At 43.0% G+C, this 23,253-nt stretch overlaps 1 protein-coding gene across 3 annotated transcripts in view; it reads left to right on the plus strand.

Moving 5' to 3' along the window:
* LOC137439629 (protein diaphanous homolog 2) overlaps positions 1 to 23,253 on the plus strand; it is a 132,414-nt gene that overhangs the window by 20,606 nt on the left and 88,555 nt on the right. For 2 of the 3 annotated variants that reach the window (XM_068135569.2, XM_068135570.2), the window contains exons 2-10: positions 16,915 to 17,064; positions 19,001 to 19,105; positions 19,632 to 19,759; positions 19,849 to 19,923; positions 20,024 to 20,093; positions 20,306 to 20,442; positions 22,394 to 22,502; positions 22,659 to 22,769; positions 22,886 to 23,004. In XM_068135569.2, the coding sequence (XP_067991670.2) occupies positions 16,915 to 17,064; positions 19,001 to 19,105; positions 19,632 to 19,759; positions 19,849 to 19,923; positions 20,024 to 20,093; positions 20,306 to 20,442; positions 22,394 to 22,502; positions 22,659 to 22,769; positions 22,886 to 23,004 (1,004 nt within the window). Of the gene's footprint in view, positions 1 to 15,634; positions 15,709 to 16,914; positions 17,065 to 19,000; positions 19,106 to 19,631; positions 19,760 to 19,848; positions 19,924 to 20,023; positions 20,094 to 20,305; positions 20,443 to 22,393; positions 22,503 to 22,658; positions 22,770 to 22,885; positions 23,005 to 23,253 lie in introns of all 3 variants that reach the window. The other variant, XM_068135571.2, reaches the window with a different exon arrangement.

Below are 23,253 nucleotides of genomic sequence, written 5' to 3' on the forward strand. Positions count from 1 at the left end.
AAGGGTGCAACGTCGCAGGGGGACATATTTACTCATTTGTGAATATCTGTAAAACTGTCGCACTCAGGGTAGAGTTAATAGTAGAGGGAACTACATTGCGTGCCACACTAAAGTAGGTAAAAATTTATCGGGTCGGGACGCCCCGAGGGTAGAGAAGGGTGCAATGTTGCGAATATGGAATTTGGCCTCCATATCCGCTTGTAAATATTCCCCTATTTTCTCCAATACTCCCCAACTTTCCCCAATCCCCCATTCCCTAGTCCCATTGCATGTAAATAACAATCAGTAGAGCCGACCTTCCCCTTATTCCCCCATTAAATGTCGTGCCCAGGTCCACCGCACCACACGTAGACAACTTTCGGACATCTTCCTAGTTATTCTTAATCTATGTCAGTTAAGGCCTCGTTTCCATTAATTATGACTCTTCGTTGCACCAGAATGTGATTATATGGCACCAGTAGTGAGTTTAGGACCTTCCCATACCTCCTCCCATCTTCTTCCCCAAACAACAACAACAACAACAACAACAACTACAACAACAATTACAACAACAACAGAAGAGATGGCGGCGGAGCGGGGGAGGATGCGTCCTCACACCGGCTCGATTAGCTCCAGACCATGCGCTCCACGGGGTTACCCCGAAGGGGCTGGCTGTCAGCTCCTCGTCGGGGGCGGAGCCAGTAACCCCCCCCGCACGCACCCAATGAGAAGCAACGTGCCGATTCCACGAGGCGGAGCTAACGAGCCGAGGGCGTGTCACTCCCCGCCGGATATACGCAGCCGCTTGCCGGACGTGACGAGAGATGCGCCCCCAGCTTGAGACGACAAGACGCCACCTCGAGCGCTGAGAGACCTCCTGCATCTGTTGGGCCGCGCCATCCTGTCCCTGAGCACAAGGTGCACCTTGTGCTGGCCATCGAATACCCGCTTTCCTACCCATCAATCCCCGTGTGAGCCAGTTTTTGTCCTGTTTCTCTGTGGTCTGTCGGGAATAATATAAGGTTGTGTCTAAGTGCCTGTCTTCCTATGATGTACCTCTCGTCCCTGTAATCTGACCTTCCGCACGAATATAACCTCCTCCGGAGGTCTTGAGAACTGAACCCCTGGTGTCGTATTGTGTCATTATAACCCAGCCGGGTGTCTTCTCTTTCCTATTGAGCCAGCGTAGCGCGGCTTCGTCGACGTTCGAGTACAATCGGGTAATTTGTGCGGACACGGCGGCCATTCCGCTCGGCCCACCTTAACATCAAAGTCGTGTCTGTAACAATATATAGAGATATATATACACAAAGGTTGAACCCCCTAACTTGACTGGGAAGCAAGGCACAGATTGAGTCTCACCCCAGCAATTGCTGCACAACTTGTTAGCAACAAGTGTAGCCTGCCACGCTGACACATTGTCTCTGCCCTGCTCCTCGACAATTAGGAGGTTTGCAGTCAGGAATATTAAATTTAACTAAGGAAGCACACTAACCCGATGACATGACACTGATGTCATGCATATAAATTATACCCCATGTATAATTTATGTGCATGACGTCAGTGGCATGTCATAGGGTTAGTGTGCTTCCTTAGTTTAATATATATACTCGTATATTCAGTATACACATTTATGCATGAAAACTCCCTCCTGAATGGTCACGAAGTTGCAATGACAAAGCCTAATTTAATTATAGAGTTATACAACTTTAATCCATGTTGTTACGTCATAATGCTCCATCATTAAAATGTTCAGACCTTCAACTGTAATGGACAAAAATTAATAAATACACATATATTCAGATATTTTCAAATGATATAATAAGGAAGATATGGACAGACAAATAATATGGAAGAGATATATGGAAATACTGTTGAATGCAGAGAATGAATGGGATGGCAACATAGAGAGTAACCCAGTTTTAGGACCAGCAGAGAAGATAACTGAGAAGGAAGTTGAGAAAGCGATAAAAGCAATGAAGAGTAGAAAAGCGGGAGGGCCGACGGGAGTTGTGGGAGATATGTTGAAGGCAGCGGGAAATTTGGGGTGTGAAGAGAATGACAGAGATCTGCAATCTGGTGGTGAAAGAAGCCCGCATTCCAGTGAATTGGGAACTGAGTACCCTCGTCCCTCTATACAAGGGGAAAGGTGACCCTCTGGACTGTGGCTCATATCGAGCGATAAAGTTATTGGAGCATGGAATGAAGGTATTGGAAAGGGTGTTCGAGAGGAGGATAAGGAAGAAAGTGAAGATTGACGAAATGCTGTTTGGATTTATGCCAGGAAGAGGAACGACAGACGCACTTTTTATTGTGAGGCAGTTGCAGGAGAAGTACATGGAGAAGAGGAAGAAGTTGTTTCTTGGGTTTGTTGATCTGGAGAAAGCATCCGATAGGGTTCCAAATGAAGTAGTGACATGGGCATTGAGGAAGTTAGGAGTGGAGGAATGGTTGATCAGAGTAGTGATGGCAACGTACAAAAGAGTGCGCACAGCTGTAAGGACGAAGGACGGGAACAGTGGTGAGTTTCAGGTGAAGGTGGGAGTGCATCAGGGGTCGGTACTAAGTCCACTACTATTTGTAGCTGTGAGGGAGGTGCTGGCTCGGAACGTAAAGGAGGGTTTACCGTGGGAGTTATTGTATGCAGATGATCTGGTGTTGATTGCAGAAAGTATGGATGGACTGAAGGAGAAGATGAACAAGTGGAAGGAATGTATGGAGACAAAAGGTCTGAAGGTGAATACCGGAAAAACGAAGGTGATGGCAAGTGGTAAAGCATGTGGTGAGGTGGAAAGAACTGGGAAGTGGCCGTGTGCTGTGTGCAGGAAGGGTGTCGGAGTGAATTCCATTCAATGTACAATGTGCGCTGAGTGGGTTCATCAAAAATGTAGTGGTTTGAGAGGGTCATTAACCAGTGTGGCAGCTACATTCAAGTGTAAGGTGTGCACAGAGGGAGCTGCAGATGGAGGAAATGTTGAGTTGGATCTTGGAGATGGCATGAAGCTGGAAGGTGTGAAAACATTTTGTTACTTAGGAGACATGCTGAATGGAGAAGGTGGATCAGACTCGGCAACGGTTGCTGGAGTGAGATGTGCATGCAAGAAGTTTCGGGAATTGAGTGGCGTGCTGACGAGGAGGGGAGTGTCGTTGAAGCTGAAGGGAAAAGTGTATGCTGCATGTGTGAGAAGTGTTGTGATTTATGGGAGCGAGACATGGGTAATGAACATAGAGCATCAACGAAGGCTGGAAAGAGTGGAAATGCGAATGGTTCGGTGGATGTGTGGAGTATCGTTGAGGGAGAGGAAGACAAATGATGAATTGCGAAAGATGATGGGAATAGAGCCTGTGATGGAGGCTGTGAAGAGAAACAGTTTGAGATGGTTTGGTCATGTGTTGAGGAAGGATGAAAGTGACTGGTTGAGAAGAGTGATGGAAATTAATGTAGAAGGAAGTAGAGGACGGGGAAGACCGAGAAAGACTTGGCTAAAGGTGGTGGAAGAAGAAATGCGGGCAAGGGGGTTAACAAGGGGAGATGTAGAAAATATGGCAAAATGGAGAGGATCGTCATGGGGCCGCAAGGCTAACGCCCACTCCAGCAGGGAAAATGGCCTTAAAATGCCTGTTGTTGTTGTTGTTGTTGTAGATTCAGATATTTCTTGTCACTACAGTGCAGTAACTGGTCTTTATTTTGATTACAAATGTGTTCCGTGTGTGTGTGTGTGTGTGTGTGTGTGTGTGTGTGTGTGTGTGTGTGTGTGTGTGTGTGTGTGTGTGTGTGTGTGTCTGTGTGTGTGTGTGTGTGTGCGTGCGCGTGGGGCCGGCCTTTTCTTTGATTTCTACACAATTCCACAATGCTGATCCAATTACTTTCAAATTTTGTATCCGTGCTAGGGCTACCCAGCGTGCGGTCACGACACTCGGTTTAGCGCCTACCTCCTTCAGCTGAACAGTTTACATTTTATATCCCACTGATGGGTGTTACGTGCTCCTCCCCGACCCCCTGGTCACGGTGTACCTCCGAGCCCTGAGAGGAGTCACGGCAGAAAAATGTGTTATTCTGTATGTCAAAGATCAAGGGAAAAGCCACCCCAATTGTTACTCACAAACAAATATTGTATTAAGATCACACAAGAATAACAGTACAACAATAATAGTATTCAAAAGTACAATCAATATGTCCTATGATGATACCATCAGTTTTGTAATATTTAACTCACTGTGCTCCAAGTGAGTGAAACACGAACATTCCCCAATGTCTCTTATTCCCGGCTTCGAGACGAAATTGATTCGCTCCCGCGATCGCCAGCACGATGTCCAATCGAGACCAGAATCCCGTGCGGATGGCAAGTACAGTAAGTCACACAGCCGAAGCTGTACAAAGGCGCCCTCAAGGCGACTGGGAAAATCCAAAGGTGCCCTACAGGCGACTGAGAGATCACACCCTCAGGTATGGACGAGTTAACCTTCAAAAAGCCTCGTCACACACACGCACCAGATCGACGTCTGAATGCGGTGAATATGGTCGAAAAGAGACGAAACCGCAAGCGAAGCACAAGTCCTGTGCGAGTCAAAATGGCCGACGACCCGCTCTTGAGACGTAACGGCCTGGCGATATTTCTCCTCAAAATCCACCGCCAAAACCCTGACACGCAGGTTGATCGGTCACAGCGATGACAACTCTGTCGCAGGGACCCCTTTCCCGGGAACCCGAAAGTTCGCTAGTGACTCTTGCTCGCCAACGTTCGCTTCAGAACCCGGAGCAACTCGGCTTTCTTGTCCGACCTCTCGGCTCTCTCGCTCCGCCCTCTTTTTTTCCTCCTCTTCCTCTTCATCGCCGTCCGGTTCCTGTTTCATTTTAAAACATTCCTTTTACCTTTTGACAATAATAATTGCTATTTCCCTCAAACAACAATAATAATAACAAGTGAATCCTCTTGGATTGCGCTGAGGTTCGGGCATGGAATTTCTAGGAGGAAGTATAATTTGTATGCAATGAAAGTACATGTAATATGGGATCGAGTAAGATCGAGTAAGCTTCACCAGTGCGCGTGCGCGAATTTACGTCACGTCGGCAGCGAGAAGGCGTTCCCCAACACGAACCAATCAGGAACTGCCACGCCCACTTATATGATCTCAGAATTCCTGTGACAGGAATTAGCGTTACACTGGCTGGAAGTCATTCGCTAGAGGCGCTTCCTCAGCGCCAATCACCAGTGCGCGTGCGTGAATTTACGTCACGTCGGCAGCGAGAAGGCGTTCCCCAACACGAACCAATCAGGAACTGCCACGCCCACTTATATGATCTCAGAATTCCTGTGACAGGAATTAGCGTTACACTGGCTGGAAGTCAATCGCTAAAGGTGCTTCCTCAGCGCCAATAAATGGAACCAGAAATGTCTCAAGTGGATGAAAGCCACCACAACGGAAGTGACGAATCCGTAACATGGGTCAGATTTGCATCTGGACTTCAACCAAAATCTAATCAGCTTGTTCTTGTCATCAACCCAACTCATCCACCAAGTTTTGTCATAACCAGCCCACAACTTTTGGAAATATCGTGCTATATATTGTTTTTGGCCCAATCTATCAATTATGAAGAATCACTTTAGAAATTAAAAAAAATCCACCAAGTTTAGTCCGAATCCATCCATAACCTCTTTGAGATTTCCTGCTCACGGACAAACCATTCTCTGTGCCTATGTGTGTATGTCTGATAATTATAGAATCGAAAGCGTCTTGGCTAATCGTACTAAAATACGCCATTTGTGTCTGTCTGATGAATTTTTGACGCCAATACATGCCGTCGTTTCTTATCCAATCTCAACCAAACTTGACAGGATGACCAAGGGTTACATAATGAAGGTTGTTACTTTTTGAAACCTGCCACTGGTTATTCCACAAATATTGTTGGCTCTTTATCCAAGCACTAGAATATAAGACCTGTCGCAAATATTCCACAAATATTGTTGGCTCTCTTTATCCAAGCACTAGAATATAAGACCTGTCGCTTTGCTGACGGAAATACCAATCTTTGCTGCGATGGCGAATATATGGGTGAGGAAAAAAAAAAAGGATTCCTGGAAGATCCTGCTCTCCGTGCAGGGATAACCAACGTCACGTGTTGGCATTTGCAGTTTTGTCACTTGTGTCCATGTACCCATAAAAAAAAAAATTTGGGGATCACAAACACTCTCCCGGGAGTGTTGGTGATCCCAATTTTTTTTTTTTTTACCAGCATCCACCGTAGTTGGATTTATTGAAATCCGTTAATCCGTTCTCAAGTTATAACACGACAGACATACAGACATACAGACAGACACGGTTCCTTTCATAATATAGAGGGGGGAGGAGGGAGGAGGGGGCTTAGAGGCTGGGGGGAAAGGGTCTGGTGATTGTTTTGTATTTATTTTTGCGAATGTATACTTGTATATAACTGTCATTAATTAAAAAAGGCTTAGGCACGATCGAGCGAAATCGAAAAAAACGAACTTTTCTTTTTCATGCGTTTTTTTTTTTTGGCCGAAAACACTCCCAGACACTCACTGATGAACCTCTGAAAGTTTGATGAAGATCCGTTCAGCCATATCTGAAAAAAAATGGCGACAGACAGACAGACAGACACACACACAGACCAACATCTCTCTTATATAGTAGATAATAGTTTTCAATGTCGTTATCTTGGGACTGAATCGCTTTACATCTATCACTATTTGGACAAATCTTTTTATGACAAAACCATCACCACCACCTGTATATAGATAGATAGGCCTTTTTGTTCTCCAACCCAGAATAATTTATGTCTTTCTTTGGTGCAGCCACTAAGTCATGGATACAGTCATTTTGGCTGAATTGCTAGCTCATTTCCTCCTGAGTGTCCACCGTTCCTCTTTTTGTCATCGACAGGTGAACTTGCCCACGTGGTATTTGGGGCTGGTCCTTTCCCATGCTTTTCAAATACCACTATGAGTTTTGGAGTTGAGGTTTTCCACGGCCGGATGTCCTTACCGACACTGATAGTTTTTAAAAACTTTTTTTTCAGGGAACATTCCGTTAACCTTAAATTAATTTTTTTAGTCCTATACTGTACAGTGGATGAGAAATCTATTTTTAAGGTGCGAGCGCTTCACCTTTCACACCTCCATTTTCAATTTATATCAGAATCGGCACAAAAAGTTTGACAGTAGGGGGTTTAAATCGGAGAGGCTTATCGAGATGGAGAGGCTCAACATCTGCCATAACGATTATTATTTTATTTTTTTATTGCTTCAGTCATAAGAATGAAAAAGAAAAGGGATGAAAAAAAATTTGATAGAATACAGCAAATGGAAATCAGCTGATTCAGGTATTAGATTAATGAATGACATTTTGTTAATGATCATATCCTATCCTTCTTTGCTGATTATTCCCACTTATTCTCTGTCCTGCAGTCATTATGTAATGTTGGGCCTGGTCAGCCGATTCGTGAATGACTTGGCCTAGAACCATGGGAATAATTTGGACTGCTAAAGAAAAGATAAAAAGTTTGTACCTCGTAGTTTGGCAGCAACTACTGCAGTAACTTAACTGATGAATATTTGCATAAAATTTCCTTTGCAAGATCACTTATTGGTTTCTCAATGTGCATGCACCACAATGCGTTGATTAATCCTTGTTCTTTTTATTTTCATTGGTACAGTATCCTAGTCTCCATGCATTTTGGGTTTTGCGATTTGAGTCGAGCATAAAGTCCAGGATTTATCTGATCAATTTGCAAGTCGTGTGATAAATTGATTAAATTGTAACGTAAACGATGAGGAATTGCACTCACTGTATGTTTATTGGGGTTTTTTTTCATGCAAAGTGGAGTCTCATGGAGGAGCTAGAACATAGGACGGATCAATATGCAATGGAACAAAATGAAGAGCATAAAAGAGGGAGGGGGGAGGGGGGGGGGGAAAACACCAGCAGATGGAGATGGGCAAACAATGCATATGGGAAGAACCAGGGGTTGGGCATGACACACGGGGTAGACAATCTGGATGCAGTAGCAAACTCTGAGAAAGGAAAACTGGAAATTTGGAAAAAAGTGGGCCTGGGATGTCTTGAGCGAAGATCAGGTGAGTTGTTGCCAGCACCCTGGCCAAATTACAAATTTCTGCCAATTGAATGTCGGGCATTGCTAGCCGGTTTCTTAGAGACTTTGAAAGGGACCACCTCCTCTCCCCCCCCCCCCCCCCCCCTACTCCACCGACCCACAGCCAACTATGGCACCACAGCCGACTCCATTCATAATAACGCCTCGTGTCTCAATTCTGTGTTTGCTTCCAAGTATTTTTCCCCAACCCCTCACTCTGCATACCCACCCTACCAATTTGCACCCACTTGCTCCTGGACTTTGTCTTTTGCACCTGAGAAGGTGGAGAGGTTTCTAGCGAACCTCGACTCTGATTCTACAACTGGAAGAGGTGGCATTGGCACATGCGTCTTATAAACCTGCTCTGCTGCTCTTGCACATTCTCTCCATGTCCTTTTCATCCTGTCATTTGCCCTCGGTCATTTTCCATCTACTTGGAAATCGGTCAATATCGCTGCATTACATCAAAAGGCGCAAAAACTGATCCTTAATTGCAGACCCTTCAGCTTGCTTCCAAGTTTCAGCATATCATGGAATCCATCATCGCAGTCGATATCAAGTCCTTTCTTTTTTCAATTACCTGATTTCAGACTATCAGTTCGATTTCAGACCATGTCACTCCACCTTGGACATGCTGCTTCTACTCTCCCAAAATGGATGGAGCCCTCAATGTCAGACATGAGATCAGGGCCGTCTCTCTGGACATATCTCGAACTTTCGATGCAGTCTGCCATCCCGACTTGCTCTCTAAACTCTCTGTATATGGCATCCAATGCCAACTCCACACATGGCTTACTGACTTCCTCTGCTCTTCCAACCAACGTGTGGCTCTCAACGGAATCCTTTCATCTCCTCTCTCTCTCTGTCAACGCTGGAGTTTCCCAATACAGCTTTACAGAGCATTTGTCAACAGGTAATGTTTTCCAACATTACTGCTTTACGCAAAAAAGGTGCACAAAAACAAACAGATTCTTGCAACTACATACCAATCAGCCTGCTTCCAATAATCAGCAAGGTCATGGAATCCATCATCGCTTCTGGCATCAATCCTTCCTCTTCCCCAATGGCTTGATCTCTGATCATCAATTTAGATTCAGACCAGGTCACTCTACTCTGGACATGCTGCTTCTGCTGTCTCAACAATGGATGGAGGTCCTCAACGCCAAACAGGAAATCAGGGCCGTCTCCCTCAACATATATTGTGCCTTCGATACGGTCTGGCATCCCGCCCTGCTCACCAAACTCTCCTCTTATGGTATCCATGATAACCTCCACGCATGGCTTGGGGACTTTCTCTCCTAGTCAACATGTGGCTCTAAATGGAATTCTCTAATCTCCCCTTCTTGTCCAGGCTGGAGTTCCCCAAGGCAGTGTTCTGAGCCCTGTGATTTTTTTTTTGGAATTGATTAATGATCTCTCCGACACTCTGGAAAATCCTCTCTATCTCTTTGCTGATGACTCCACTCTCTGCTGCTCCATACCTCATCCCTCAGATCGGCAGTCTGCAGCCTCCTCACTCTCTGCAGACCTGGGCAATATCACAAACTGGTCAAACAAGTGGAACATGTCTTTCAATCCTGACAAATCTCACACTCTCACTTTGTCTCTCCATAAAGACCGACAGGTCGTCCGTCTGGACAACCCTCCCATCTACTTTCTGAACAATCCTCTCAAATAAGTTCTGTCACTCAAGCTTTTGGGTCTCACTATCTGCCATGATCTTTCCTGGGAAAAACACATTTCCAAGTTGGCCTCCAAAGTAAGGTCATGAAGTCTGTCGTGCAAAGTCCTTTCTGGGCACTTCTGAGCTCCTCACCACATACAAGGCTTTCATCCGCAGCTTGATGGAGTACTGCTCTCCCCTCTGGGCTGGTGCTCCTGCCTCACACCTAGCTCAGCTTGATGCTGTGAAAGACAAAGCCCTCAAAATCCTAGAGATCTCCCACAACAACACTGAGTGTCTTGGCCTGTTACTCACATCGCAGACAGCTGGTTGGTGGCCTCTGTATTATACCACCCCTTTTTTGGTCTTGCACCCTCTGCTCTTTCCTTGCTTTGGCTTCTAGCATGTTTCTGCAGAGCGCCCGCCATCTGCCAATACCCCCATCTGGTGATACTCCCAAAATCCAGAATCACTCTTCACCTCCACTCATACATTCCTCTTTTTTCCCGCCTTGGAACCAACTTCCTCGTCTCATAAATCTCATTCTCCACCCCATGTCTTCAAGACCATCTCAGGTCATCCCCAATGCACAACCATGATGGTTTCTACCCACATTAACCCTACCCAAGCCCACCTCTTTCGGTGTTTTAAGTTTCTCCTTCCACTTCTATGATTTAGAGTTTGCGGCTGTATCCATTTTGTTCTCCCTGTGTCCATCCCTAGCCCTCATTTTTCCCTATGTCCCTTGTTTCAATCCTCGTCCTTCACCCCCACTGTTGAGTGTTCCCTTCCCCCTCTATTTCTGCTGTTGTTTTCATTCTGCTGCAGTTAGATCCCTTCTGTGTTCTAGCCTCACCATGAGTGCCCTGATGAACCAGCCAATTAAACGTGTTTTTACCCTGCGCTCGCGAAGCGAAAAGCAGGGTTGGGCATTCGGTTGCGTATGTGCGTATGGTTTGCGGTTTGCGTATGTACGTGTCTGCCTTTTTAAAATTTATTTTCTTGGCAACCATTGGACCGATTGGCACGAAACTTTACCATAGGAGTGCCTCCGCCTGTATAGTTTTTTAAATTCATAATTGTGACTTTAGACGTCACGGGATGCGGACACCATCTTGGAAAAACGTTACACCTCCACATCTCTGAAACAGCTCAATAAAAAAAAATGGAAACAAGGCTCATTGTAAAGTACTCCCCATGGGGAATAAGTATCGTTAACGATGACGTCATTGGTGCCATAATTATGACGCTTAGTCCGATTAGTTTGAAATTTCTTGAGTGTGATATACGCAACAATTATATTGGAGAATGTAAATTTATGATGTAATTGATCACATGGTCTGGCAGTCATATTGGATCAAAGAAAAACCCTTTAAAACCAGAAGAGTTGGCTCGCACCGAGTTGACTGCGCAGGGCAAGTATTCTATGAATAGCATCTACTCATCTAGTTATTATTATTTTAATGTTGAAGACTTCAGTCACAGACTATATAGTCCTCATCGATGCCAGGCCTTAAATAAAAGAGCTGCATTGATAGAAAAGTGAAGAAAGAGGGAATAGTCTGAGTTTTTGAGGAAGTAAAAAATCTGCTTTTTGAAAAGGGGAAGGTCGTAAGTGTTCATAAGTTTGGGTTTGGTTTGACATAAGTTATTTAAGTTTTCAGATTTAAAGAGCCTCCATTAGAGTGTAATAATAATAACCAGTGCCGTATATTAACAGAGTCTGGCCAGCCTTTGATCTGCTCAACTACCGCCGTGATTGGGCGAGCCCGCGTCACGTGGTTTACAGGTGCCATTTTGCATACCACCTCAGCCGAGCAACTCTCCCGCTGCACCCATTCCGTGCCATTGCTTCGTATCGTTGCATATTTCATTTGAGTAATATTTCAATAAAATCAACCAATATGGTGTGTTGTGTCGTTTGGGGATGTTCTGTTAGACCAGGACAAGGTCCTATAATGCACAGATTTCCTCGAGACAAGGAACGAAGTGCTATTTGGGCCGTTAAAATACGCCGAGTTGGATGGAATCCATCACCTTAATACTCATATTTATGTTCGGTTAGTGAAATCGCTTAATATATATTGGTTTCAAATCAAAAGTGACATGACACGTGTGTATTAGGTCTCTGGTGAGCTTAACATTTATTTAGTCAACCATATATATATATATATTATACATATTCCCTGTAACATTTTTCGTGTACATATGCAGTGTATAGGGTATATATATATATATATAAGGGATTATGTATAATAACTGAAAATCAGGTATTATACATAATCCCTTATTATACATATACCCTGTAACATGCACTGTTTATATATGCTTATATATCAGGAAATACTTGTTTATGACGCAATATTTGTCACTGTTTGTGTCAGTTTCCTGAGTAAAGTGTTCTTTGAAAACGTAAAACGAAAGTATAACAACTTTGAAAACGAAAGTATAACAACATTTGTGAACCCAAGCTAATGAATAAAATAATAGGCATTGTACTTTCGTAGCATTATGGGAATATTGTATGTTACGTTTCCAGATAATAGATGAAAACTAGTATACAAGCTCCATTTTATCAAATTACAATTTCATGCCAAGAGATAAAATTTATCAGTATGCTGTTTCATTCATTCATATTCATTCATTCATTCATTCATGCTGTATGCAGCTGACAATAAATCGTGTGCCGCGACAGGCAAACAATTCGTGTGAATAAATGACGCCGCTTGCAGATTTTATTATTCCAATAACAAACAACACGTCACTTTAACTTGAATTAGTTGTTCCTCATTAAATCTGCGACCAAACAGTAATAACATCGATTCCCTCGTCACAGAACTACAGGATTGCCACAGCTGACATACATCTCGCAGTGCCAGCGCGTGAAGTTAGGTATGCAACATGGCGCCAGTATTTCAGTTGGCCAGACTCTCAATATACACGGCACTGATAATAACTAGAATGACACCGAGTAGAGCACATACCTCCGCAAGGCTGAATACAGGCAGTCCCTGGGTTACGAACGAGTTCCGTTTTTAAGTCTGTCTGTAAGTCGAATTTGTATGTAAGTCGGAACAGTTGCGTACGGTTCACATCTAGCGTCAATTAGTCAAATGTTTGTCTTAGTATATACACCTGTACACCTTAGTATATATACACCTTAGTATACACTTAGTATATACACCTTAGTATATATACATGTCTTTACCTAAAACATCTATAGGTCTAAAAAACATGAAACAAACATTTCTTAAACTGTTTAGATAGAAAAGGAAAAGATAATGATTAAAGGTTAACACTTACTCTCGTTCCAATTGATGTCTTGCAAACCTGGAAACGATCATACCTTGATATATCTCTCCGAGATGATGGGCCTGGTGTTGGAGAGGATGGACCTGGACCTGGTGCTGGTCAATTTTCTTAAAGTAAACATCAAGGGTGGCTTGAACAGAGCTTTTCTCATATTTCTCTTGTCTACCGCTCCCCTTTTTATACACTTGGTTTGTCTGTTTGATTTTTTTCTCTGTGTGATAAATGTTAGCTCTTTCACGAGCCTCGATTCTGTATACAAAAAAAAAAAATTACATTTTTTAAATTTTATTTTAAATCATAGGCTTTAGTAAGTACGGGCGTTCGTAAGTCGGGCGTTCGTAACCCGGGGACTGCCTGTAGTTTGTTCTGTATCCCACGTATGGGTATGGATTTGGGTATGGATATGGGTAGGATAGATATGGGTATGGGTATGGGTAGGGTATGGGTAGGGTAGCTATATATATCGTTTTTGGCTCGTTCTCTCACTGGTGGAGAATAATTTTTTTTTTTTTTAACTTTCATATCCGGATCTGGATTTGGATTGTCACTAAAATCGAATCTATTAGTCGTTGTCACACACCCAACCTTTCCACCAAGTTTCGTCCAAATCTGTCCATAACTTTTTGAGATATCCTGTTGACAAACAGACAAAGAGACAAATAAATAAATATGGGTAAAACCTAACGTTTGTCAATCACAGATCGCTGAGTATCACAAAATCACAAATGTATCCATGATTATTTATATCTACCTGTGTTATGCGGTCACTTTTGCCAGGCAGAATCATTGACCAAGTGATACAAGTTTTCTCATCAGCTCTACGTGACCTATTTTTTGTTGAGTGGAGAGACTTGAATAGCTGGAGGAAGGAAATACAGTCATCTGATCAAAGTGCGGTTTGTTAAAAGCCTTTGCAGCTAAAACCGTCTTTCGAGGTGTTTCAATGCAATTAGCGATTGGCACCACCATTTGGTTTAGTTGTTCACCTGGGAATGGTGCCAAGAGTAAATGGAGGTGCGTTACTTCACTACATCTCCGCAATTACATTATGAGTATCTGTTATTTTGATGTATGTGTAATCACTGCCCTGCAGTTTTAAGCTTCCTCGAGTTGGATCTTTTTCATAAGACACATACGCTAACATCTTTTTAATAACCTTTTTTTTTCTAAACACAAGGAAAGATTAAATTAAGCTTCATCCTATTTCACCAGACTTTTGTAGTTGAACTGTCTTTTTTTTTGTCCTGTATTTGAGGTGGTTTCTCACCCAGGTGAGCCTTGGCAATGCCATCACCTCTCTTGTGAATGTATTCTGGGACCACTATGTCTGTATTTGGTGTTTTCTTATTCTTTTCCTCTTTTTTTTTTTTTTTTACCTCACACATATGAAGCAAAAGGTATGGTTAAGTAATTGGTTCACTCTGTCTTCAGACGTTAGTATATGATCGAGGAACTACTTTATTTCAATTGAAAGTTGTATTTGGAACACCAGAAACACCAGCTCCCTACGGGAGCAGCCAGTGGACGAAGGGGGCAGGAGGGTCGGCTCGGTACGTTAGTCTAGGGGGACACGATAAGCGTACAATGCCTTAAGGACGTAGGGCTTCCTCCAAATAGATGTAGTGTAGTGTTAAACAGCAGTAGCGATTGTTTAAAAAGGTAATCAACTGTTGGATGGAATTCACTGAATAGTTTGTGGTTATAATAATTTTAACTTCTGGTATGTGTGCCCCACAAAAAGCCACGATAGGCTATTTACACACCTTAACACAGATTTCATCCAAGGCGGAAAACCCCTTTGGGGTGAGGAGGAGGGAGGGGCAAATGGAGTCGCTATAATCTCCGTCGTGTGACCCTTAATCCCCCGTGGCAAGTTTGGTTGAGATTGGATAAGTAACGACCAAATGTATCACGGTCACACACCAAATTGACAAACACCAAAGACAGACAGACAGACACCAAATTGCGTATTTCAATATGATGAATTGGGACACGAACCTGCAATTTAGCAGTACTTTAGTTCTGAATTTGGCAAATTGTACGGAATCTCGTCCCGATCTCCCATTTGCATTTTTGTTTCATTCTGTCTGTCTAGCAGTCAAACAAAATTGAAAATCATTCCAAACAGGAAACTTACTGTTTTATGGATGTCATAAAAGACACAAACAATAGGCACGGATAACTAATGTAACGTGTTAAATAAGGTGATGTATAAGAGGCTGCATCAACGACGGTAAACCTCCAGAATTGTTTTTTTTATACAGACTTTAAAATCTTTATTTTATTTAAATTTAATTATATCCTAGACACTAGAAGATAAAGCACCTTTTTTGGCACTTTCAAAATACTTCCATCTATATCATTAAAACGCTTATTTCTGAAGTTTGTAATTGGAACTTCTTCTCCAGCTATTGCTCCTGTCACCCTAAGATATGTGTGATACTATGTAGTTATGACTAACCCTTCCATATAAGCATACCTATGTCTCCAAATGTCTAAGTGTGGAATAAAAGCTGAAAATCAGTGAAAAGTTTTGAATAACTCGCGCCATTTTGTTTTACGCACAGTGAGATGCTGCACTTGATACCGAGGAGAAGAAGAAGACGTCCCGATGTGTGCCGGACGCGCAGCGACTCGAGAGGCATGCTAGGCCTTTTAATACAAATATAAATGCGATCAGAAATGTAAAGGGGATACTTACCAGTTACCACACTACAAGAGACAATACTGCAGTTGAATACAAAGCGATATTAAGGAGATCCGCCAGAATGAATGTTGCTGCCAACTGACAATTATTTTGAAAGGAAGCGGAAAGGAAGAGGAAGGGCAAGTTAGTTTGTATGAACATAAACACTATTTATGCCCGTGATTTTCATGGGGTTACCGCTAGTTTAGCAGTATTTGGACAAAATATTACGGCATTTTACATCATCTCGACCAATCAAATTTGCCTCTTGCAGACTCCACCCATGTGCTCTTTTCTAAAGACTGCACGGGGTAAGGTGTTCAATAAACAGCTTGCCATAGGACAGGAGAGGGTATTGCGTTTGAGTCCATTTGTCTGTTTGTTTGTTTGTCTGTCTGTCCGTACATCATTTGCCAATGTAGACTACTATTTTTACACGTTATCCTTTTTGCAACCCAGTATCTCTATAAAGTATGTGCAATTACAACGCAAGTACTTTTTTTTTCTTTTTTTTCCCAAATCACAATGTTTAACAATTTTTATACTTGCTATTTACCTGTATTGTGGTGCGCACATACTCTCCTCTAAGTAGTCTAGCCTGGTTTGAAATCCGGACCCAGCTAGAAACTGTCATCCCGGTGTTTTACAGGCACGGTGATTCATCAATGTGTGCCGTTCCTCGCACGGATGTTAAACAGCGTCGCATCCGCCAAAATCAGTTTTTGGTCGTTAAAGGTCCAACCATGTCCATCGCGAAGAGTTGGCGAGCTATCACCGGCAAAAATCACCAAATTACAAATTCCTGCCCTAACCAGTAGTAGGGGGCACTGCATCAGCGGCACAGATGTGCCCTCAGCCAATGATGCTACTCCAGCATCATTGGAAGTAGCTCCTTCTCATCTGCTGTTGGTATACCATGAGAATTACAACAATTTTGTGTGTTGGGTATCAATAATGTCCAAATCATCATGAAGGAGGGAGTGGATCATGTGTCTTTCATGTAATGACGTTAATGTGTAATAAATGGATTTAACATTTGAATCCGACGACTTCAAAGATCCCTAACGCATGTTTTACACTATAGCTGGTTTGACTTACTCCTGCTAATGGGACATTTGTAGTTGTTGGTTAATGATGATTTTGGTCCCAAACTGTTCACAGATGGAGAAACTAAGCGTGCGTCAGGGCATCCGGAAAGAACGTCCGAGTCTCAAAGATATGTCGGAGCCAACCCCGGCTTCGTCCTCGCCCTTTCTCACCGGCAAAGAGCTGTCTGAGAAGGAGGTCTTAACACTGTTTGAGAAGATGATGGTAAGAGGCCTCATTGCTGTTAGGTATTCTCTGCCAACAGATTTTAAACAAAATTGATCAAAAACCTTAAGTGAAGTTTGTTTGACACACAGAATGACCACTTGGAGTTGTTGATAAAATTTTAAATGCTTAGCTGATGGGGTTAGTGGTCACAAGGTGATCCGATCCCCCTGATTTCCTTTGAAATTAAAGTTTGTCGACAGCACTTGTGCACACAAGGAACGTTAGCGCAGGAGGGGACCATTTGGCCCATCATGCCTCTGCTGCACCAACCCCATGAACAATCACCCATCCCACACACAAGCTAATACAAGTCCTGCCAATATCCCCATACCCCTCTATCTCCTTTGCATCCATGTACATAAGTAATTCCAATTTAAACCTATGTACCCCTCAACTGCCACTACCTTTCGAGGAAGACCCATTAGCATTGTCGTGTGGCCCATTAGCATTCACCTGGACATCCTGATGAACCATCCAATCAAATTGCAAGTGCTCTCCAACATCTGCATGATGTCACTGTGTAATTTTGTTTCTGTCTGGGAGGAAAGTCTGCATGATGTCTTGTTTGAGTGTGCACATGTATGCGTGTGCTCCTCAAGGTGAGTCTTTCTGAATAAGGTGTCGCTGCCCAGCTGGTGGGCTTGTGGCCTGCTCATCTTTTGTTAGTCAAATAGCGAAATTGTATAATCAATTCCACAAATTGTGAAATGAAATTAGTTTGATATTCAATAACAAACCTGCAGAATTTATGTTTTGCTGATGTTTGTGGTTTGTCCTGCATAGCAATTTTTATCCAACGTTCCATATTGTGCATTGCAGTCTTACAGGCCAGGTACATATTCTGTTTACAGTGGGTGAGTAGGGGGATGTTAGTTGAGGCAAACATAATTTTGTAAAGGTAGGTATTAGATTGGAGGGAATTGTGTAAGAATGGGAAGAGAATGAATGAATGAATGAATGAATGATCGTTTTAAGGCCATTTTCCCTGCTAGAGCGGGGGTTAGCCTTGCGGGCCCCATGACAATCATGGTTCCCTGTTCGAGGAAATGTTTTTTTTATGGCCGGATGCCCTTCCTGACGCCAACCCTTAGTCGCCTCTTACGATGCGCAGGGATACGGTGTACCTATTCTAAACCGTTCCATATTGTGTAAGATGGGAAGAGAATGTTGGAGGATATAGGAGGAATGGGATGAAGAATGGATGAATGGAAGATAGAGATTATGGAGGGAGGCATGATAAAGGCGGTTACCTAATGCACCTTTTTGTTTTACCAATATGAAGATGGAGGGCTGGCAGGTTGGCCTAGAGGTACAGACGATCTCCTCCAAGCTGTCTAGCCTGGGTTCGAAACCCAGCCTAGCTATAAACTATCATCCCAGTGTTTCACAGGCAGGGTGATTCATCAATATGTGCGTCCATCTTCGATGGGTGTTGAAATGGGTGTCCCGTCTCAGCATTAGTTGGTCGACGTTTAAGATTCTACGTTGTCCTTTGTGAAGAGTTGGCGAGTTATCGCTGGAACCATGAACAAATCACGAATTCCTGTCCGCACTACTGCTGGAAACGTAATGGCAAACCACCTAGTATAACCCTTGCCAAGAAACTGCTTCAGGAGCACCGACGCTCTGTATCAGAGTAAAAGCCCAGAAACAGTTCTTTGTTGGAGAACCTCAACTTTGGTATTTTGTGAAAAAATAATTTGGCATGAGCAAATAGTGTCTATTTTAATTCAATGACCAGATTGGGCAATTCTGTAAGAATACCATTTGTCCTTATCACGCTCAGGTGGTTTGATCGAAAGAAGTTAGAACGAGATCACTTTGAGGTGGGATTGCCCTTCTAGATTTCGTAGGAAGACGTACCTTTGTCGCCAGACCTTATTTTGAGAAACTGCATTGCTCCAGCATGACCGCAATTGCTTTGATCGAACAGGAAGACCTCAACCTAACGGAGGAGAAGAAAGGACCATTACGGGAAAAGGAGCTCGCCATCAAACGCGAGATCGTCGTCCGATACGTCAGCACCTCGTCTAACTCGGTACGATTTCTCGTGGACCACCTGATCTCATTACTATACCGTTGCATGTGATCCTTCACATGCTCCTGTTTGTTAAAACTTGCAGAAACATTGATGTGCTGCTAACCTGTCTTACTCTTTTGCATTCTCTCCCGCTCCTTGGCAGTTTTTGGTGAGTTTTTGTAATAATCAAAAGGTCTTTCGTTTTGTTCCAAAGATTTGTATTTAAAGGTTACATTTCACCTGGGAAGTGCATGTGGTTTTTGCATAATTTGTTTTAATGGTTTTTAATGAATTTTGTCGCTTTCCTTGGCTATTTTACCTGGTTTCTTAAGGTTTGCTGATTGAGGTTTCCGAATTGAATTCCGCAGGAAAAATAAGTCTCTTTTATTTCCTCTACCTCTTTTGTTGATTTATTTCCTTGGTACTTTTGGATACATTTTCCTTGCACTTTCTGATTTTGGGAAATCCTTCCTCATTTTTCGCCGATCTTAAAAATAATTCCATCTTTTTAACTTTGTCCTTTCGTTGTGCTGTGTGGCCCAAGGGCGATGGGAACGAGGGAGCTCTCTCTTCCCAAGGCTACCTGCAAGACTTGCGCTCTATCCACACCAACGACAGACTCTTATCTTGCCTTGGCTCACTCCGCGTATCTCTCAACAGTAACCCCGTTAGGTATTTTGACAGTCACGCAAAAAAATGGTAAATTAACACAAATATTGTAACAGTGTAAGACTGTAAGTTTGTGTGTGTTCTTTGTGTAGTTGGGTGGAAAACTTTGGAAAAGAAGGTTTTCAGCTCCTCCTCAAGAGACTAAACGATCTACAACATTCCAAAAGGTAGATTGCTATATGTCTTTCAAGAAATATCTGAACATGGATCATCTTTCCTTTAACCCCAAACCCGTTGACTCTCATTTGATGTGCACGCTTCACGCAGGCCAGATTTGGTGGTCTGGAAAAGCCAGCATGAAATAATCCGTTGTCTGAAAGCCTTCATGAACAACAAGGCGAGTGCTAGAAATTGTAGGCCTGCAGGTAGGCCAGGCTTTTAAAACGCATGCATAATACATGCCCTAGCATTTTCTCAAAAGCTTTACGTAATGTAATTGTTGCTACAGTGAAGAGATTTTGAATTCTTATTAAACATTGCTCAAATTTTTTATTTATTCCTTCTTGATGGGATTCCATCTCTTAATCCTTGGCTTATATGCATCCATAGTTTGGTATAATGTGCATGCTGGAATCGGAGGATGGTATCCCGACGTTGACGAGGGCCGTGAACCCATCATACACTCCAATGATGGTGGATGCCGTGAAGCTACTGTCTGCGCTCTCCATTATTGAGTATGAGAAGACGTGAGTGCATGATCCTTTTTTTGTCTTCCATCTTTAGTATTTCTACAGCTGGTTACACCGAGGCATCTGTTTCACATGAGCTTGCACCACCTTTGAGATAACTTTTTACATGTTTTCCATTTCTAATCTTTGTGACGTATTTGATTCCGAAATGGAATTGGCTCATTTCAGCTGTGCCGTGTTCCTTTTCGATCAAATACCCAGCTTGCTACGAATGCTCTTCGGGGTGTCAGTAATACGCTTGCCCCACTAATGCTCTTCAGGAAGGGCCTGTACTGGTGGCAATTGTTGGCAAATTACTATAATCATCCTATTATGGAGCTATGGCGTATGTGGATATGTACGTCTGCTCTGTACCCTTGATTGAACAGCAGGCCCGACTCCACCCACAACTGTAACCCGGAAAAAAAAAAAATGCGTCCGCCATTTTGTGAAGACGCATAGGCCTCAGGCCTATTGGTGTCAGTCCATGGCCCAGTGCAATTGTAATTATCCAAGCTATATAACCACGATGTATTACATATGCACATGAACAGTAGGCATGTTTTTGCTTCATGGATGTAACCCGGGTAATATTTATTATTTTCGGGAGAGATTGCAGCAGTGGTCTGTGTCCTATACACCACCAAAATGAAGGGATGAGCAATTTTATAATAAATTAAGATTTTTTTTGTAGCCCACGTTTTCAAGGCAGAATGGTGTGGAAATACAGAAGGGTCGCCCGTCATAAGCATTATGCTTGTTTTTGCTTCATGTGTGTAATTTCAGTTGCAGCAGTTTATCGTCTAGAGTCTAGACGCAGCCCAAATAAATGAAGGTTTTTGTGTGTGATATCGGTTTTAGGCCAAGTTTTCAACACTGAATAGTGTGAAAATACAAAAGGGTCACGTCATTTTGGGCAGCATTTCTGCTACCAGTAGTAATACAGGGTGTTGCAAAATAAATGATACTTTCCCCCCCCCCCCCCAGATTGTATTGACCACATGTCCGCGATTTTTTAATTCAAATTTCGCATGCGTCATCATGAAGTGTCGCGCACGTTGCCTGCGTGTTGTCTCCGTCATATTTGCGACTAATGTTCGTGTCTTTGCTGAAATCTTTTAAAAGTCGACTTCAAATGGTTTCCGAAGCTAATGGTTGACATATTGCCGCGTATTAAATGTGAGTTTTTAATTTTTGAATGAAATAAAGCCTTTGGTTGGATTTTCATCCGATTGAAACTTCATTTCCTCTTTGGGGAAAAAAGTATCGTTTATTTTGCAACACCCCTTAATGACAATTCCCTTCGAAGGACCTTAAATGCAGGAGGAGGCCATTAGACCCATCAAAGCTATATGCTATGATTGCCCACCTATGGTTGTTTGTCAGTGGTCTATCCCTTTTAAATGCTGAGCATCAAGCTAGAAAGCAGAACGTACCATTTTAAAAGTCTTTGGTATGACTCGGCCGGGGTTTGAAGCACTGACCTCCCAGACTCAGAATGGACGCTCTAACCATTATTCCACAGAGTCTGGTTAAAATAATTGTTAATGATAAATATTTCGATCGTCATATACCATACTCTAGTCTAGCCAGAGTGTAGGTTCCGCCAAAGCAGTTTCTTGGCTCGGGTTGCAATCCTGGAAGGGTTGCCATTCCAACACAGGAAGTTGTGGCAGGAATTTGTAATATCTTTGTGGTTCAGGCGATAGCTTGCCTACTCTTCGCGAAGGACACCATGGGATCTTAAACATCCACCAAAAAATGCTAGCAGAAGGGACGCCCAGTTTAACGTCCATCTGAGGGAGGGCACACATGTTGAATCACCCTACCTGTGAAACACCGGGATGACAATTTATGGCGGGGTAGACAGCTTGGAGGCAAGTATGCGTACCTCTAGACCTTCCTGTTTCCCCTTTTGATTTGACATTTAATTATGTTTCATCTTCTTCTGGTGTTGTTCTGCACACAGATATCAACGCATCCTGGCTGCATTGACAGATTGCTCTGAGCAAGAGCAGCGGGAGCGCTTTGGTCGAATTATTGAGGGCCTTGCAGAACACCAAGGCTTGTCTTTGAAGGTGATACCACGAACCCTTCCCTAATTTTCTTTTTCGTGTTGCAGACACAATTTCACTTTCTTTTTACTTTACCACACTCCTGATTAATAATACACGCTTGCCTTAAACTTTGACATTAGGGTGCTTGTCATGTACGTTTCTCTGTGACTGCCACAGGTAGCTTGTATGCAGTTCATCAATGCCCTTGTGACGTCTCCGGATGAGTTGGAGTTCCGTGTACATCTACGAAGCGAATTTCTACGATGTGGCCTTCGAGACCTACTCCCGGTATCTTCAATTCACCGCTTCTTTAATAAGAGTATAAGAGAAGGACTTCGCCATTGTTTCCTGGGTATACTTTATACAGGGTTTTTCTTTTTTTTTGGTTTGCCATGCATGCCTAGTCCCTGCAGGAAGCTGCCAATGAGGAGCTGGAGGTGCAGCTGAGGGTTTTTGAGGACGCCGGTGAGGATGACAGACTTGAGTTGTCGCATCATTTTCAAGACGTCAGAATTGAGTTGGAATATCCTTCACACTTTAAAATCTGAGAGTCATTTCCATCTTGATATAGATGATGTTGATGATGAGGCAATCCATTCGCGACGCTTTGTAGGAATGAGGCACGTGAGGCATGTTGATTATACTGATGGGTAAATATGAAGGTGGCAGGTTGAAATGTTTTCCCTCAACCTTTAAAGAATGGTCCCTTACCAGCAAAGCTCTGCACACGTGTTTGCTATTTTCTCTGTATTTTCCACCCGGAGTGTTGCAT

Source organism: Myxine glutinosa, chromosome 14 (genome assembly GCF_964187855.1).
Source record: "Myxine glutinosa chromosome 14, kmMyxGlut1.1, whole genome shotgun sequence".
Taxonomy (NCBI): domain Eukaryota; kingdom Metazoa; phylum Chordata; class Myxini; order Myxiniformes; family Myxinidae; genus Myxine; species Myxine glutinosa.